This window comes from Nothobranchius furzeri, chromosome 13 (genome assembly GCF_043380555.1).
Source record: "Nothobranchius furzeri strain GRZ-AD chromosome 13, NfurGRZ-RIMD1, whole genome shotgun sequence".
In the NCBI taxonomy this organism is placed as follows: Eukaryota; Metazoa; Chordata; class Actinopteri; order Cyprinodontiformes; family Nothobranchiidae; genus Nothobranchius; species Nothobranchius furzeri.
The window spans coordinates 4,282,365-4,301,079 of NC_091753.1; the positions used below are offsets into that span (position 1 = coordinate 4,282,365).

At 42.8% G+C, this 18,715-nt stretch overlaps 1 protein-coding gene and 1 long non-coding RNA gene across 3 annotated transcripts; one reads left to right on the forward strand and one right to left on the reverse strand.

The window, feature by feature from the left end:
• Positions 1 to 480: 480 nt before the first annotated feature.
• Positions 481 to 1,764, forward strand: LOC129156197 (uncharacterized). Its single transcript, XR_008560325.2, has 3 exons — positions 481 to 520; positions 1,431 to 1,491; positions 1,579 to 1,764. It is a non-coding gene; the product is annotated as an uncharacterized lncRNA (long non-coding RNA).
• Positions 1,765 to 3,678: 1,914 nt separating this feature from the next.
• On the reverse strand, positions 3,679 to 6,570 carry LOC139062446 (spectrin alpha chain, non-erythrocytic 1-like). Of its 2 annotated transcripts, none has more exons than XM_070543308.1 (7): positions 6,424 to 6,570; positions 5,096 to 5,218; positions 4,808 to 5,025; positions 4,619 to 4,723; positions 4,430 to 4,534; positions 4,322 to 4,354; positions 3,679 to 4,249 (listed from the first exon to the last, which is right to left on the reverse strand). In XM_070543308.1, exons 5-7 carry the CDS (start codon positions 4,460 to 4,462, stop codon positions 3,908 to 3,910), a joined length of 408 nt encoding a protein of 135 aa, XP_070399409.1. In that variant the 5' UTR covers positions 4,463 to 4,534; positions 4,619 to 4,723; positions 4,808 to 5,025; positions 5,096 to 5,218; positions 6,424 to 6,570; the 3' UTR covers positions 3,679 to 3,907. The 2 variants fall into 2 exon arrangements, with proteins under 2 accessions (XP_070399409.1, XP_070399410.1); XM_070543309.1 differs by having other exon boundaries at positions 4,017 to 4,249.
• Positions 6,571 to 18,715: the final 12,145 nt, after the last annotated feature.

The window sequence follows — 18,715 nt, forward strand, 5'->3', positions numbered from 1 at the left end:
TGACCCCCTATAGGAATGTGCGATCATCATGAAACGTTCAGATCACTTACAACTCAATAGATTCTACCTTCTTGTAACGTTTCAGCCTGATTGGACCTTGTTTTCACACAAATTAACCATAGACTGTACATATACTGGACAAACGGATTCCATTGGCTTCAATAACACGTTTGTTTTCTATAATGGGAGGTGGCCACCACCGCCATTTTGACCGTGTCACAGGTTCCGTCCAGCCCAGACAATTCCATAAAAGGGAAGAGAGGAGGCGCTGAGGGTGTGGCTGTAAGGCTGGGCTCGAGTGACGACACCCAGGCGAACTAGCTACGAGCTAACCTGAAGCTAACCCTGGCTAACCCAAAGCTAAAGCGGAGGTGGGAGCCGAGCTAACGGATGTAGCCACCTAGCTTCAACCCAACCGGAGCTAACTGGAACACCCATCGACCTGAACCTTACACGACTGTGGTGGAGGTTTTCTGCGCCTGTTCGTGAGAAGTACCTGTATTAAAAAAGTTTTAAATCGGTAAGTTTATAATTTATTTCCGTAATGAAAACATTTTGCTTTGAGCAAGTTTTCAGTACAGTTTTTTTCGGCGCTATCACTCCTGAGTCGCACCAGCCATTAAATGTATCATTAATAAGAGAAAATATATTTAAGTCGTATTTTGGGGGGACATTTTATTATCTTTCTTACAAAATCTGAGACCAAGCGTTTCACATAGCAACACAAGCACCGGTAACCATAACAGAATGAACAACAGCCAGCAGAGGAGAGGATGGCGGTGTTTCAAACCCTCCCGGCCGGCGAGGACAGCTCATTCCTGGGCTGGAGCCGGCCCTCAGCACCCCGCCACAGGCTCTAACAGATGCTGGCGGTGTTTGAAACCCTCCCAGCGGGACAGGGGAACTCATTCTTGTGTGGGTCGGAGTCGGCCCGCAGCAGCGCGGTGTAGCCTACATATTTTGTTATATAAGTCGCTCCGGAGTATAAGTAGCAGGACCAGCCAGAATATGTAAAAAAGTGCGAGTTATAGTCCGGAAAATATTGCAGTTATTAGTATTCGAGCTAAATTAGCAGCGTAAATACATTTCATATATTTCCAAAATGTGATACTTGTTTGTATCTTGTACAGCCAACTAGTCTTTATTCTGGACTCAGTACAATTTACCAAAAGTAAAGAGACATTCTACAGATGAAGTAAGCACAAGATAACTTACTGGAAGACACGGAATTATCATCAGAACCAGAACAAGAGAGCCTGATAACAGTCGTGAAAATAACAGTTAAAAAGTATGTATGTATAATAGAAATAAAAACATATTTTAAATTAGTGTAACTCACTGTGATCCAAACAATAAATCAGCCATAGCTGATTAGTAAATATGACATGAGGTCTGGGAGTTTTTAATTTTCATTTTTATTTTTTTGTTAGATCTGTTTAAATGTCACCATGGCAGCCTGTGTGTCTCCAACATCAGCTACACAAAGCAAGTGTAAGTTCCACATACCTGTCTCACCACTTCATGTATGGTTTTGTACTTTAAACAATTATGACAAACCTGTTATTTTTTTCTCCATAGCCATTTGGATCATTGGAGACAGCTGAGTGAGGCGTGGTGCCCAGAGAGCTGCAGAGACAACCTTGGCCTCCCTGACGTCTGTGTCTCCTGGTTCGGTTGGGGCGGACCATCGACATACATACATGTGCCGACACTTTGCGCCCTGTTTTATAAACTGTAGTGTTAAAAATAAATGTTTTTGCTCAATTACTGGAATTTCTTTGGTTAAGACAAAAGTGAGGAATAATCATTTACAAGTTATTTGTACAACAGGCCCATTTTAAATCCCAACAGTTTCTTAGCAGACAATAGAAATGTGTTCTTAACTAACTTTACTTGGTTTAAAAATCTTACTAAAATAAACTTGAGTGCCGTATTGCAAAACCCAATCATACTTGTTATGTAAATATTAGCTTTGTAGATATTTTTTACAGATATATATTTGTGTGCAACAAAAACCAAACTTAAATAGTTTGTCATTCTTTATTGAAAAACAACAAAATACAGTTATACAGAAGTGTGGGAAAATGATAATGTGAAAGTATTGCTATTTAAATGTAATCCTATTTATCTTTAAAAAGAAAAACTCTAAAAATGTCCTGTACAGCATCATGACAGAAGAATGGTGGTCTGTCTGTCAGAATGTGCTGAACAGATTTGCTCTTTGAGGAGGAGTGTCATGTTTGGAGGAAGGTACTTAACCCAAGACATGCAGAATACAACACTGACCAAAAACTGATGGAAAAAATGATTTATTTATAAGGAGGAACTTAAGGTGCACAGATAAGTCTGTGGTTGGAACTGCAACAACAGCTCAGCATCTGGAGGAGGGAGAACACAGGTGAGCTTAGGTTCTGGTTTCAAAATCCATTGTATGCAGGCAGAGGTGTTCAGCAGACTTACTGTGGTGGGTGTATGTGTTGGCTGGAGGAGGGAGAGGTAGAGAGCCGGGGGAAGCGCAGGAGAGGGAGCAGAGGTGGAGAGAAGCGGGGCGTCCTGGTGGATGGGGCACTGGGTGAGATGAGAGGTGGGTTATGGAGGGTGGTGATAAGGTCCGTGTGTTGAATATCCAAATCCTGGAGTAGAGGTCAGTATCCAATGAGGTCGACAGGAATCCTGAAGAATGGTAAATCCAATATAAGAGCAAAAACACTACGAAATAACATTAATCCTAGGAACACTAGAGGTAACACGAGTGGCTGGTTACTACCAAAACTGAGGCAATCTTCTGGCGTCAAATTGTGTCCTCCATCCACCTTAAATAGGAAAGCACCCCGCTGATCGCTGATCAGGAACGGCTGGGGTGGAGTCACCAGAACCATGAAGAACGTGTCTCCAGAGACAACTCGGGTCCTGGTACCGATCAGGAATGCGGACCTTATCACCCAGAGCTGCCAGGTCACGCTCAAAGCCTTCATGTTCACGCTGCAGAGCCTGAACGCTGGCCAGGTGGTGGCCGTAGTTGTCTGTGTTCAGGGCCTGGTTCTTCTCCTCGATCCACTCTTTGGTCTCATCAGCGTCTCTGAGAAGACATCAGAACTCCGTCTGAGTGTGGGTCCAAACTCTACTGACCCGTAAGCGGCGCATAAGTGTGCGGGGTACCTGTGGAAGCGCTACACCTCATGGGCGCTGCCCAGCATGTTGCAGCGAGCGCCAGCGGTTGTTCAGCTCCTGGAGAGAAACCAAACCCAGTGAGATGAAGGTGGACGCCAGCGGGCTGGACGCCGGACGAGGAAACCTGGAGACGGATCGCTCAGACAGGAAGGGAAGAGCTTCCTCTTACCTTGATGGAATTAAAGTTAGCCGTCGTCTGAACGCCCAACCGTACGGTCTGAGGTCAAAGGTCACAGGAAACACACACCAGTCAGCAGTCATACAGATGCATAAAGATAACTGTAGCCATGGCAACCAGCTGACATGTCCCCACTTTCACCAGCACCTGGTGCCTGCCGGGTCACCTGAATTCCTGTGTGATGTCAGCACGGTCGGCCGTGACTGCGGCCATCAGAGGTGACCTCTGATCAGCTGAATGAACTCACCTTCTAGGGTGACGCCGTGTTACCCCGGGTTTCCACGGGAGCCGTCAGCAGCACGTTACTGCAGCAGCACGTCTTGCTCGCGTAAGCTGCTGCTTGGCCCTTCCCACGAGACGCGAAGCAGCAGGGGAGCAGCTGTCACCGACCGAGCACGAAGTCACTCGAGTGACTTCGTCAGTAAACACAACAACAAGCAGGAGAAAACTACAACATGGTTTGTGTTTTATGTTCTGTCCGTTTTATAATCGCCAATACGGACCTGAAAAACAAAGGAGACCGCTAGCTAGGTGATAACTTCTCACGGGGCCGCTCAGTTAGTAACCTTTTTTAAAAGTAAAGCAACCGGAAGGCAGTACGTTCTTTATTCTGAAAATCTCGGTAGCTTCTCTCAATTTCCGCGTCCGATTTCCTGTCTTTCCTTCCCCAAAAATGTCGAACTTGACCCGTTTCAGAGGCGTCGCGCGTAGAAAATAGAACCGGCGCGTAAAGGCCGCGACATGCTGCTCCTGAGACGTGGCCGACTCGCGCTGCTGACGGCTCCGGTGGAAAAGGTTCTGTTGACCACAGCGGTTCCTATCAGCAGCTATGACGTGCTGCTGCAGTAAACGTGCTGCTGACGACTCCTGTGGAAAGCCGGGGTTAGAGTCGGCTTCATCCTGTAAACAAACAAATGAGTGGTAACAAAAACACCACGTCTGGTTCTGGTGGAGGCGGAGGACAACACGCACCTTTCCAGGAGCAGAACCCAGATGTTCTTGTTGCTACAAACAGAGATGAGCAGAGTTAACAAACCAGGAAGTGAGAGGGACCAGCTGCTGCAGACAGGTGACGCTCACCTGAGCCTGAACCATAGGAGCCTCCTCAGCCATCAGACCTTCTGACTCCAGTTCAGATGCCACCTTGTTGATGTCCCTCAGGCGGGACTCGTTGGCCTTCAGGTCCTGCAGGACAAAAGCACCTGCTGATTATCACCTGAGCTGATCTGACAGCTGCTGCTGGAAGACAGAGAGGAGGAAAAGTCCGACCTTCTGGAAGTCGTCAAACTTCTTCTGCAAGACCTCGACCTGCTCCAGGTCCGACCCGTCTCTCCATCCTCATTCAGCTAAAGACGCGAGTTCAAGTAAAACAACCTAAAGTCACACAAACACAAAGCAGGTGTGGAGATGTTCGCTCTGAGCTGGAGGTCGTTCCTCGGCTGTGAAGGGCACACGGACCTTGTTGGTGCTGTTGAGCAGCGTGAGGATGTCGCCCTTCTTCATGGTGACCTCTCCAGGACTCTTCTCCTGGTAGTCGTACAGAGCCAGAACCAGCTCCTTCCCGGTCTCATCGTCAGTTGGAGCCACTTGTTGCTGTCGGGTTAACAGGTCTGGTGTTAGAACGTGGTGGATAAGAATGTTCTGACGGGCCGAGGGTTCTGAACCAGCGAAGTGACCTGGACCCAAACAAAGTGAGCCAGAACCTGCAGACACCTCAGAAACATGTCAGGACCAGACCTGCTCTACCTTCCTCCATTATGGTCTCTCCTTTCTGGGTGACAGCCTTGATGCGAGGTTCATGACCTGTGATCTCAGCCTGCAGAGCCTCGTGCTTCTTCAGCAGGTTCTGGACACCAATCAGGTCCTTCCCTGAGGACACATGTTAGAGTTCAGCATTATGCAGTAGACAGACCAGTTTAACCTAGGGGTTTCTTTCTTCTACTATCTGCTCTTTAACTGTATTATTTCCTGCTATTTCAGCTGTTAACTTAATTTTTTCTGTAAGTGTTTTTCTCCCCAGAAGAAGCAACAATGATGCTTTGCTGAGCTGTGGTGGCCTCATGGAGGGGGCCATCGTCTAGCACACTGCTGCTAACCACTTAATCATTCTCCCTCTCCTGATAATAACATTTTACTTTCTTTGATGTTGGATGTACTACTGCTAGTTTACCCGTTTAATTATAGATTCACTAGGATAAATACAATAAAGTTTATCTCTCGCCAAATAGAATATTTACTAAGAAATCACAATGTAACGTGTGTGTGTGTGTGTGTGTGTGTGTGTAAAAGCCATGCGTAGTGTTTATTTATAAAGCATATGTTGTTGGATTTTATCCAGAATCTAGACTTTGAAAATATATAGTTTAATTACAGTTTGATTTATTTGACATCTGTATAATGTTTATTATTTTGTTTTTCCCCCTAAATACCTAACGTTTTAGTTAACATGAATATTAGTCATTCATCCCAATACATGAAGTTACACATTTTAAATTTTAATAGGGGAAGACTGCAGGAGGGAGCAGTAAAATACAGGGGGTCCCCTGCAAAAACTAACTTTACGAGTCTGATGAAAGTTGCTGGTATTCCCGCTGCTCTTTCGGTAAACAGCGCCAACAAAAACAAAGAAACTTGGGATCTTGTCGGCGTGGCAGTGGGATTTAAGGGAAACGCTGTATGCCCTATAGACTTCTCAACGAGCTGCAGTATTTCTCCGGTCAGATCTGTCTCCGAGTTCCACGAGCGGTCAGCCCGCAGCAGCGAGGCGCCGCATCGATCAGCCTGCCCGGCCTGACCGCTGGGGATTACCGGATGAAAGAATAGAGCACAGAAGTGTCCCCCCAAGCGGCGCGCCCCGTCATATTTCAACCCATTTTTATCTTAAATGCACTGGGTTTTACCCTATTACCAATTTAAATATGCCCTATTAATTATTTTACCGTATTTTACATTTAAATTTCATGGTTAAACAGTACATGCTACATGTTAAACTGATAGTTAGCTAGCTACTTCGGTAAACTCAGCTAGTTTAAAGGCAGCAGTGACATAAAATACAAATATAGATTTTAACTTACCGAAAAAAATGAAGTGGAGACTCCTTGGACGCTCTATTAGTGCAATTAATACCACTGCAAGTCATTTTGTCCAACAATTGCACCAATATTATCCAAAACAGAATTCACAAGCACAGAGACTCAAAATCCCGACACAGTTTCCAGGAGAGACCGAGGCTGTACTGAGGCCTTTCCACGGAGCTAGCTCTGTGGTCACGTGGGTCTGAGGCGGCGGTCACGTGTGTCGGATGCTCATTAATTATACAGAATTTTAGGCTTTCAATACACTTAAACAGAAGAGTGAGAAAAAAATTCACCCCCCTCAGAGTTGTCATGAGTATAAACTAGATAATTTAGACGAAAAACCATTTTTTGAACCAGGCTGTAAACATGTTTATTTCTGCTGTGAAAATGGCATTTTTAACATGGGAGTCAATGAGGATTTGCTCGCTTCTGGTACCAGCCCCCAGCGGATGAGGGTGGAACTGCAATTTTTCTTACTTCCAGGTTGGGACCATTTTCTGAGCGGCATTGTGGGGGCTTGAAATTAACCCAGAATGATGTGAAATTGTGCTTCGTGCAACATAATTCTGGGTGCCATTTACAAACCATAAGTGCTAATGACTCCATTCCTTTTTGTGGTTGTAGGGGCTGTTGATTGGAGTACACTAAAACAAACCTAACCTCTCTAGGACATTCAGAAGCCAAGTTATAAGCCCACAAAGATGTAACTGGACTACTTCTTTAAAGTGACACCAGGCCCGGTGACCTTTGGGACATGGTTTTACCCCCTATAGGAATGTGCGATCATCTTGAAACGTTCAAATTACTTACAACTCAATAGATTCTACCTTCTTATAGCGTTTCAGCCTGATTGGACCTTGTTTTCACACAAATGGACCCAGAATGAAGTGAAATTGTGCTTCGTGCAACATAATTCTGGGTGCCATTTACAAACCATAAGTGCTAATGACTCCATTCCTTTTTGTGGTTGTAGGGGCTGTTGATTGGAGTACACTAAAACAAACCTGATCTCTCTAGGACATTCAGAAGCCAAGTTATAAGCCCACAAATGTGTAACTGGACTACTTTAAATTGACACCAGATCCGGTGACCTTTGGGACATGGTTTGACCCCCTTAGGAAAGTGCTATCATCATGAAACGTTCAGATCACTTACAACTCAATAGATTCTACCTTCTTGTAACGTTTCAGCCTGATTGGACCTTGTTTTCACACAAATGGACCCAGAATGATGTGAAATTGTGCTTCGTGCAACATAATTCTGGGTGCCATTTACAAACCATAAATGCTAATGACTCCATTCCTTGTTGTGGTTGTAGGGGCTGTTGATTGGAGTACATTAAAACAAACCTGATCTCTCTAGGACATTCAGAAGCCAAGTTATAAGCCCACAAATGTGTAACTGGACTACTTCTTTAAATTGACACCAGATCCGGTGACCTTTGGGACATGGTTTGATCCCCTTAGGAAAGTGCTATCATCATGAAACGTTCAGATCACTTACAACTCAATAGATTCTAACTTCCTGTAACGTTTCAGCCTGATTGGACCTTGTTTTCACACAAATGGACCCAGAATCATGTGAAATTGTGCTTCGTGCAACATAATTCTGGGTGCCATTTAAAAACCATAAGTGCTAATGACTCCATTCCTTTTTGTGGTTGTAGGGGCTGTTAATTGGAGTATACTAAAACAAACCTGATCTCTCTAGGACATTCAGAAGCCACGTTATAAGCCCACAAATGTGTAACTGGACTACTTCTTTAAATTGACACCAGATCCGGTGACCTTTGGGACATGGTTTGACCCCCTTAGGAAAGTGCTATCATCATGAAACGTTCAAATCACTTACAACTCAATAGATTCTAACTTCCTGTAACGTTTCAGCCTTATTGGACCTTGTTTTCACACAAATGAACCCAGAATGATGTGAAAGTGTGCTTCGTGCAACATAATTCTGGGTGCCATTTAAAAACCATAAGTGCTAATGACTCCATTCCTCTTTGGGGTAATGGGGGCTGTTAACTGGAGTACTCTAAAACAAACCTGACCTCTCTAGGATATTCAGAAGCCAAGTTATAAGCCCACAAATGTGTAACTGGACTACTTCTTTAAAGTGACACCAGGCCCGGTGACCTTTGGGACATGGTTTGACCCCCTATAGGAATGTGCGATCATCATGAAACGTTCAGATCACTTACAACTCAATAGATTCTACCTTCTTGTAACGTTTCAGCCTGATTGGACCTTGTTTTCACACAAATGAACCCAGAATGAAGTGAAATTGTGCTTCGTGCAAAATAATTCTGGGTGCCATTTACAAACCACAAGTGCTAATGACTCCATTCCTTTTTGTGGTTGTATGGGCTGTTGATTGGAGTACACTAAAACAAACCTGATCTCTCTAGGACATTCAGAAGCCAAGTTATAAGCCCACCAATTTGTAACTGTACTTCTTCTTTAAATTGACACCAGATCCGGTGACCTTTGGGACATGGTTTGACCCCCTTAGGAAAGTGCTATCATCATGAAACGTTCAGATCACTTACAACTCAATAGATTCTACCTTCTTGTAACGTTTCAGCCTGATTGGACCTTGTTTTCACACAAATGGACCCAGAACGATGTGAAATTGTGCTTCGTGCAACATAATTCTGGGTGCCATTTACAATCCATAAGTGCTAATGACTCCATTCCTTTTTGTGGTTGTAGGGGCTGTTGATTGGAGTACACTAAAACAAACCTGATCTCTCCAGGACATTCAGAAGCCAAGTTATAAGCCCACAAATGTGTAACTGGACTACTTCTTTAAAGTGACACCAGGCCCGGTGACCTTTGGGACATGGTTTGACCCCCTATAGGAATGTGCGATCATCATGAAACGTGCAGATCACTTACAACTCAATAGATTCTACCTTCTTGTAACGTTTCAGCCTGATTGGACCTTGTTTTCACACAAATTAACCCAGAATGATGTGAAATTGTGCTTCGTGCAACATAATTCTGGGTGCCATTTATAAACCATAAGTGCTAATGACTCCATTCCTTTTTGTGGTTGTAGGGGCTGTTGATTGGAGTACACTAAAACAAACCTAACCTCTCTAGGACATTCAGAAGCCAAGTTATAAGCCCACAAAGATGTAACTGGACTACTTCTTTAAAGTGACACCAGGCCCGGTGACCTTTGGGACATGGTTTTACCCCCTATAGGAATGTGCGATCATCTTGAAACGTTCAAATCACTTACAACTCAATAGATTCTACCTTCTTATAGCGTTTCAGCCTGATTGGACCTTGTTTTCACACAAATGGACCCTGAATGAAGTGAAATTGTGCTTCGTGCAACATAATTCTGGGTGCCATTTACAAACCATAAGTGCTAATGACTCCATTCCTTTTTGTGGTTGTAGGGGCTGTTGATTGGAGTACACTAAAACAAACCTGATCTCTCTAGGACATTCAGAAGCCAAGTTATAAGCCCACAAATGTGTAACTGGACTACTTTAAATTGACACCAGATCCGGTGACCTTTGGGACATGGTTTGACCCCCTTAGGAAAGTGCTATCATCATGAAACGTTCAGATCACTTACAACTCAATAGATTCTACCTTCTTGTAACGTTTCAGCCTGATTGGACCTTGTTTTCACACAAATGGACCCAGAATGATGTGAAATTGTGCTTCGTGCAACATAATTCTGGGTGCCATTTACAAACCATAAGTGCTAATGACTCCATTCCTTTTTGTGGTTGTAGGGGCTGTTGATTGGAGTACACTAAAACAAACCTGATCTCTCTAGGACATTCAGAAGCCAAGTTATAAGCCCACAAATGTGTAACTGGACTAATTCTTTAAAGTGACACCAGATCCGGTGACCTTTGCGACATGGTTTGACCCCCTTAGGAAAGTGCTATCATCATGAAACGTTCAGATCACTTACAACTCAATAGATTCTACCTTCCTGTAACGTTTCTGCCTGATTGGACCTTGTTTTCACACAAATGAACCCAGAATGATGTGAAATTGTGCTTCGTGCAACATAATTCTGGGTGCCATTTACAAACCATAAGTGCTAATGACTCCATTCCTTTTTGTGGTTGTAGGGGCTGTTGATTGGAGTACATTAAAACAAACCTGATCTCTCTAGGACATTCAGAAGTCAAGTTATAAGCCTACAAAGATGTAACTGGACTACTTCTTTAAAGTGACACCAGGCCCGGTGACCTTTGGGACATGGTTTTACCCCCTATAGGAATGTGCGATCATCTTGAAACGTTCAGATCACTTACAACTCAATAGATTCTACCTTCCTGTAACGTTTCAGCCTGATTGGACATTGTTTTCACACAAATGGACCCAGAATGATGTGAAATTGTGCTTCGTTCAACATAATTCTGGGTGCCATTTAAGAACCATAAGTGCTAATGACTCCATTCCTTTTTGTGGTTGTAGGGGCTGTTGATTGGAGTACACTAAAACAACCCTGATCTCTCTAGGACATTCAGAAGCCAAGTTATAAGCCCACAAAGGTGTAACTGGACTACTTCTTTAAAGTGACACCAGGCCCGGTGACCTTTGGGACATGGTTTGACCCCCTATAGGAAAGTGCTATCATCATAAAACGTTCAGATCACTTACAACTCAATAGATTCTACCTTCCTGTAACGTTTCTGCCTGATTGGACCTTGTTTTCACACAAATGAACCCAGAATGATGTGAAATTTTGCTTCGTACAACATAATTCTGGGTGCCATTTACAAACCATAAGTGCTAATGACTCCATTCCTTTTTGTGGTTGTAGGGGCTGTTGATTGGAGTACATTAAAACAAACCTGACCTCTCCAGGACATTCAGAAGCCAAGTTATAAGCCCACAAATGTGTAACTGGACTACTACTTTAAATTGACACCAGATCCGGTGACATTTGGGACATGGTTTGACCCCCTTAGGAAAGTGCTATCATCATGAAACGTTCAGATCACTTACAACTCAATAGATTCTACCTTCCTGTAACGTTTCAGCCTGATTGGACCTTGTTTTCACACAAATGAACCCAGAATGATGTGAAATTGTGCTTCGTGCAACATAATTCTGGGTGCCATTTAAAAACCATAAGTGCTAATGACTCCATTCCTTTTTGTGGTTGTAGGGGCTGTTGATTGGAGTATACTAAAACAAACCTGATCTCTCTAGGACATTCAGAAGCCAAGTTATAAGCCCACAAATGTGTAACTGGACTACTTCTTTAAATTGACACCAGATCCGGTGACCTTTGGGACATGGTTTGACCCCCTTAGGAAAGTGCTATCATCATGAAACGTTCAGATCACTTACAACTCAATAGATTCTACCTTCCTGTATTGTTTCAGCCTGATTGGACCTTGTTTTCACACAAATGAACCCAGAATGATGTGAAATTGTGCTTCGTGCAACATAATTCTGGGTGCCATTTACAAACCATAAGTGCTAATGACTCCATTCCTTTTTGTGGTTGTAGGAGCTGTTGATTGGAGTACACTAAAACAAACCTGATCTCTCTAGGGCATTCAGAAGCCAAGTTATAAGCCCACAAATGTGTAACTGGACTACTTCTTTAAATTGACACCAGATCCGGTGACCTTTGGGACATGTTTTGACCCCCTTAGGAAAGTGCTATCATCATGAAACGTTCAGATCACTTACAACGCAATAGATTCTACCTTCCTGTAACGTTTCAGCCTGATTGGACCTTGTTTTCACACAAATGAACCCAGAATGATGTGAAATTGTGCTTCGTGCAACATAATTCTGGGTGCCATTTAAAAACCATAAGTGCTAATGACTCCATTCCTTTTTGTGGTTGTAGGGGCTGTTGATTGGAGTACACTAAAACAAACCTAACCTCTCTAGGACATTCAGAAGCCAAGTTATAAGCCCACAAAGGTGTAACTGGACTACTTCTTTAAAGTGACACTTGGCCCGGTGACCTTTGGGACATGGTTTGACCCCCTATAGGAATGTGCGATCATCTTGAAACGTTCAGATCACTTACAACTCAATAGATTCTACCTTCTTGTAGCGTTTCAGCCTGATTGGACCTTGTTTTCACACAAATTGACCCAGAATGATGTGAAATTGTGCTTCGTGCAACATAATTCTGGGTGCCACTTACAAACCATAAGTGCTAATGACTCCATTCCTTTTTGTGGTTGTAGGGGCTGTTGATTGGAGTACATTAAAACAAACCTGATCTCTCTAGGACATTCAGAAGCCAAGTTATAAGCCCACAAATGTGTAACTGGACTACTTCTTTAAATTGACACCAGATCCAGTGACCTTTGGGACATGGTTTGACCCCCTTAGGAAAGTGCTATCATCATGAAACGTTCAGATCACTTACAACTCAATAGATTCTACCTTCCTGTAACGTTTCAGCCTGATTGGACCTTGTTTTCACACAAATGGACCCAGAATGATGTGAAATTGTGCTTCGTGCAACATAATTCTGGGTGCCATTTAAAAACCATAAGTGCTAATGACTCCATTCCTTTTTGTGGTTGTAGGGGCTGTTGATTGGAGTACACTAAAACAAACTTGACCTCTCTAGGACATTCAGAAGCCAAGTTATAAGCCCACAAAGGTGTAACTGGACAACTTCTTTAAAGTGACACCAGGCCCGGTGACCTTTGGGACATGGTTTTACCCCCTATAAGAATGTGCGATCATCTTGAAACATTCAGATCACTTACAACTCAATAGATTCTACCTTCTTGTAGAGTTTCAGCCTGATTGGACCTTGTTTTCACACAAATGGACCCAGAATGATGTGAAATTGTGCTTCGTGCAACATAATTCTGGGTGCCATTTACAAACCATAAGTGCTAATGACTCCATTCCTTTTTGTGGTTGTAGGGGCTGTTGATCGGAGTACATTAAAACAAACCTGATCTCTCTAGGACATTCAGAAGTCAAGTTATAAGCCCACAAATGTGTAACTGGACTACTACTTTAAATTGACACCAGATCCGGTGACCGTTGGGACATGGTTTGACCCCCTTAGGAAAGTGCTATCATCATGAAACATTCAGATCACTTACAACTCAATAGATTCTACCTTCCTGTAACGTTTCAGCCTGATTGGACCTTGTTTTCACACAAATGAACCCAGAATGATGTGAAATTGTGCTTCGTGCAACATAATTCTGGGTGCCATTTACAAACCTTAAGTGCTAATGACTCCATTCCTTTTTGTGGTTGTAGGGGCTGTTGATTGGAGTACACTAAAACAAACCTGATCTCTCTAGGACATTCAGAAGCCAAGTTATAAGCCCACAAATGTGTAACTGGACTACTTCTTTAAATTGACACCAGATCCGGTGACCTTTGGGACATGGTTTGACCCCCTTAGGAAAGTGCTATCATCATGAAACGTTCAGATCACTTACAACTCAATAGATTCTACCTTCCTGTAACGTTTCAGCCTGATTGGACCTTGTTTTCACACAAATGAACCCAGAATGATGTGAAATTGTGCTTCGTGCAACATAATTCTGGGTGCCATTTACAAACCATAAGTGCTAATGACTCCATTCCTTTTTGTGGTTTTAGGGGCTGTTGATTGGACTACACTAAAACAAACTAACCTCTCTAGGACATTCAGAAGCCAAGTTATAAGCCCAAAAGGTGTAACAGGACTACTACTTTAAAGTGACACCAGGCCCGGTGACCTTTGGGACATGGTTTTACCCCCTATAGGAATGTGCGATCATCTTGAAATGTTCAGATCACTTACAACTCAATAGATTCTACCTTCTTGTAGCTTTTCAGCCTGATTGGACCTTGTTTTCACACAAATGGACCCAGAATGATGTGAAATTGTGCTTCGTGCAACATAATTCTGCGTGTCATTTACAAACCATAAGTGCTAATGACTCCATTCCTTTTTGTGGTTGTAGGGGCTGTTGATTGGAGTACAGTAAAACAAACCTGATCTCTCTAGGACATTCAGAAGCCAAGTTATAAGCCCACAAATGTGTAACTGGACTACTTCTTTAAATTGACACCAGATCCGGTGACTTTTGGGACATGGTTTGACCCCCTTAGGAAAGTGCTATCATCATGAAACGTTCAGATCACTTGCAACTCAATAGATTCTACCTTCCTGTAACGTTTCAGCCTGATTGGACCTTGTTTTCACACAAATGAACCCAGAATGATGTGAAATTGTGCTTCGTGCAACATAATTCTGGGTGCCATTTACAAACCATAAGTGCTAATATCTCCATTCCTTTTTGTGGTTGTAGGGGCTGTTGATTGGAGTACATTAAAACAAACCTGATCTCTCTAGGACATTCAGAAGCCAAGTTATAAGCCCACAAATGTGTAACTGGACTACTTCTTTAAATTGACACCAGATCCGGTGACCTTTGGGACATGGTTTGATCCCCTTAGGAAAGCGCTATCATCATGAAACGTTCAGATCACTTACAACTAAATAGATTCTACCTTCCTGTAACGTTTCAGCCTGATTGGACCTTGTTTTCAAACAAATGAACCCAGAATGATGTGAAATTGTGCTTCGTGCAACATAATTCTGGGTGCCATTTACAAACCATAAATGCTAATGACTCCATTCCTTTTTGTGGTTGTAGGGGCTGTTGATTGGAGTACATTAAAACAAACCTGATCTCTCTAGGACATTCGGAAGCCAAGTTATAAGCCCACGAATGTGTAACTGGACTACTTCTTTAAAGTGACACCAGGCCCGGTGACCTTTGGGACATGGTTTGACCCCCTTAGGAAAGTGCTATCATCATGAAACGTTCAGATCACTTACAACTAAATAGATTCTACCTTCCTGTAACGTTTCAGCCTGATTGGACCTTGTTTTCACACAAATGAACCCAGAATGATGTGAAATTGTGCTTCGTGCAACATAATTCTGGGTGCCATTTACAAACCATAAATGCTAATGACTTCATTCCTTTTAGTGGTAATAGGGCTGCTAATTGGAGTACTCTAAAACAAACCTGACCTCTCTAGGATATTCAGAAGCCAAGTTATAAGCCCACAAAGGTGTAACTGGACTACTTCTTTAAAGTGACACCAGGCCCGGTGACCTTTGGGACATGGTTTGACCCCCTTAGGAAAGTGCTATCATCATGAAACGTTCAGATCACTTACAATTCAATAGAGTCTACCTTCCTGTAACGTTTCAGCCTGATTGTACCTTGTTTTCACACAAATGAACCCAGAATGATGTGAAATTGTGCTTTGTGCAACATAATTCTGGGTGCCATTTAAAAACCATAAGTGCTAATGACTCCATTCCTTATTGTGGTTGTAGGGGCTGTTGATTGGAGTATACTAAAACAAACCTGATGTCTCTAGGACATTCAGAAGCCAAGTTATAAGCCCACAAATGTGTAACTGGACTACTTCTTTAAATTGACACCAGATCCGGTGACCTTTGGGACATGGTTTGACCCCCTTAAGAAAGTGCTATCATCATGAAACGTTCAGATCACTTACAACTCAATAGATTCTACCTTCCTGTAACGTTTCAGCCTGATTGGACCTTGTTTTCACACAAATTGACCCAGAATGATGTGAAATTGTGCTTCGTGCAACATAATTCTGGGTGCCATTTAAAAACCATAAGTGCTAATGACTCCATTCCTTTTTGTGGTTGTAGGGGCTGTTGATTGGAGTACACTAAAATAAACCTGATCTCTCTAGGACATTCAGAAGCCAAGTTATAAGCCCACAAATGTGTAACTGGACTACTTCTTTAAATTGACACCAGATCCGGTGACCTTTGGGACATGGTTTGACCCCCTTAGGAAAGTGCTATCATCATGAAACGTTCAGATAACTTACAACTCAATAGATTCTACCTTCCTGTAACGTTTCAGCCTGATTGGACCTTGTTTTCACACAAATGAACCCAGAATGATGTGAAATTGTGCTTCGTGCAACATAATTCTGGGTGCCATTTACAAACCATAAGTGCTAATGACTCCATTCCTTTTTGTGGTTGTAGGGGCTGTTGATTGGAGTACACTAAAACAAACTTGACCTCTCTAGGACATTCAGAAGCCAAGTTATAAGCCCACAAAGGTGTAACTGGACAACTTCTTTAAAGTGACACCAGGCCCGGTGACCTTTGGGACATGGTTTTACCCCCTATAAGAATGTGCGATCATCTTGAAACATTCAGATCACTTACAACTCAATAGATTCTACCTTCTTGTAGAGTTTCAGCCTGATTGGACCTTGTTTTCACACAAATGGACCCAGAATGATGTGAAATTGTGCTTCGTGCAACATAATTCTGGGTGCCATTTACAAACCATAAGTGCTAATGACTCCATTCCTTTTTGTGGTTGTAGGGGCTGTTGATCGGAGTACATTAAAACAAACCTGATCTCTCTAGGACATTCAGAAGTCAAGTTATAAGCCCACAAATGTGTAACTGGACTACTACTTTAAATTGACACCAGATCCGGTGACCGTTGGGACATGGTTTGACCCCCTTAGGAAAGTGCTATCATCATGAAACATTCAGATCACTTACAACTCAATAGATTCTACCTTCCTGTAACGTTTCAGCCTGATTGGACCTTGTTTTCACACAAATGAACCCAGAATGATGTGAAATTGTGCTTCGTGCAACATAATTCTGGGTGCCATTTACAAACCTTAAGTGCTTATGACTCCATTCCTTTTTGTGGTTGTAGGGGCTGTTGATTGGAGTACACTAAAACAAACCTGATCTCTCTAGGACATTCAGAAGCCAAGTTATAAGCCCACAAATGTGTAACTGGACTACTTCTTTAAATTGACACCAGATCCGGTGACCTTTGGGACATGGTTTGACCCCCTTAGGAAAGTGCTATCATCATGAAACGTTCAGATCACTTACAACTCAATAGATTCTACCTTCCTGTAACATTTCAGCCTGATTGGACCTTGTTTTCACACAAATGAACCCAGAATGATGTGAAATTGTGCTTCGTGCAACATAATTCTGGGTGCCATTTACAAACCATAAGTGCTAATGACTCCATTCCTTTTTGTGGTTTTAGGGGCTGTTGATTGGACTACACTAAAACAAACTAACCTCTCTAGGACATTCAGAAGCCAAGTTATAAGCCCAAAAGGTGTAACAGGACTACTACTTTAAAGTGACACCAGGCCCGGTGACCTTTGGGACATGGTTTTACCCCCTATAGGAATGTGAGATCATCTTGAAATGTTCAGATCACTTACAACTCAATAGATTCTACCTTCTTGTAGCTTTTCAGCCTGATTGGACCTTGTTTTCACACAAATGGACCCAGAATGATGTGAAATTGTGCTTCGTGCAACATAATTCTGCGTGTCATTTACAAACCATAAGTGCTAATGACTCCATTCCTTTTTGTGGTTGTAGGGGCTGTTGATTGGAGTACAGTAAAACAAACCTGATCTCTCTAGGACATTCAGAAGCCAAGTTATAAGCCCACAAATGTGTAACTGGACTACTTCTTTAAATTGACACCAGATCCGGTGACTTTTGGGACATGGTTTGACCCCCTTAGGAAAGTGCTATCATCATGAAACGTTCAGATCACTTGCAACTCAATAGATTCTACCTTCCTGTAACGTTTCAGCCTGATTGGACCTTGTTTTCACACAAATGAACCCAGAATGATGTGAAATTGTGCTTCGTGCAACATAATTCTGGGTGCCATTTACAAACCATAAGTGCTAATGACTCCATTCCTTTTTGTGGTTGTAGGGGCTGTTGATTGGAGTACATTAAAACAAACCTGATCTCTCTAGGACATTCAGAAGCCAAGTTATAAGCCCACAAATGTGTAACTGGACTACTTCTTTAAATTGACACCAGATCCGGTGACCTTTGGGACATGGTTTGATCCCCTTAGGAAAGCGCTATCATCATGAAACGTTCAGATCACTTACAACTAAATAGATTCTACCTTCCTGTAACGTTTCAGCCTGATTGGACCTTGTTTTCAAACAAATGAACCCAGAATGATGTGAAATTGTGCTTCGTGCAACATAATTCTGGGTGCCATTTACAAACCATAAATGCTAATGACTCCATTCCTTTTTGTGGTTGTAGGGGCTGTTGATTGGAGTACATTAAAACAAACCTGATCTCTCTAGGACATTCGGAAGCCAAGTTATAAGCCCACGAATGTGTAACTGGACTACTTCTTTAAAGTGACACCAGGCCCGGTGACCTTTGGGACATGGTTTGACCCCCTTAGGAAAGTGCTATCATCATGAAACGTTCAGATCAC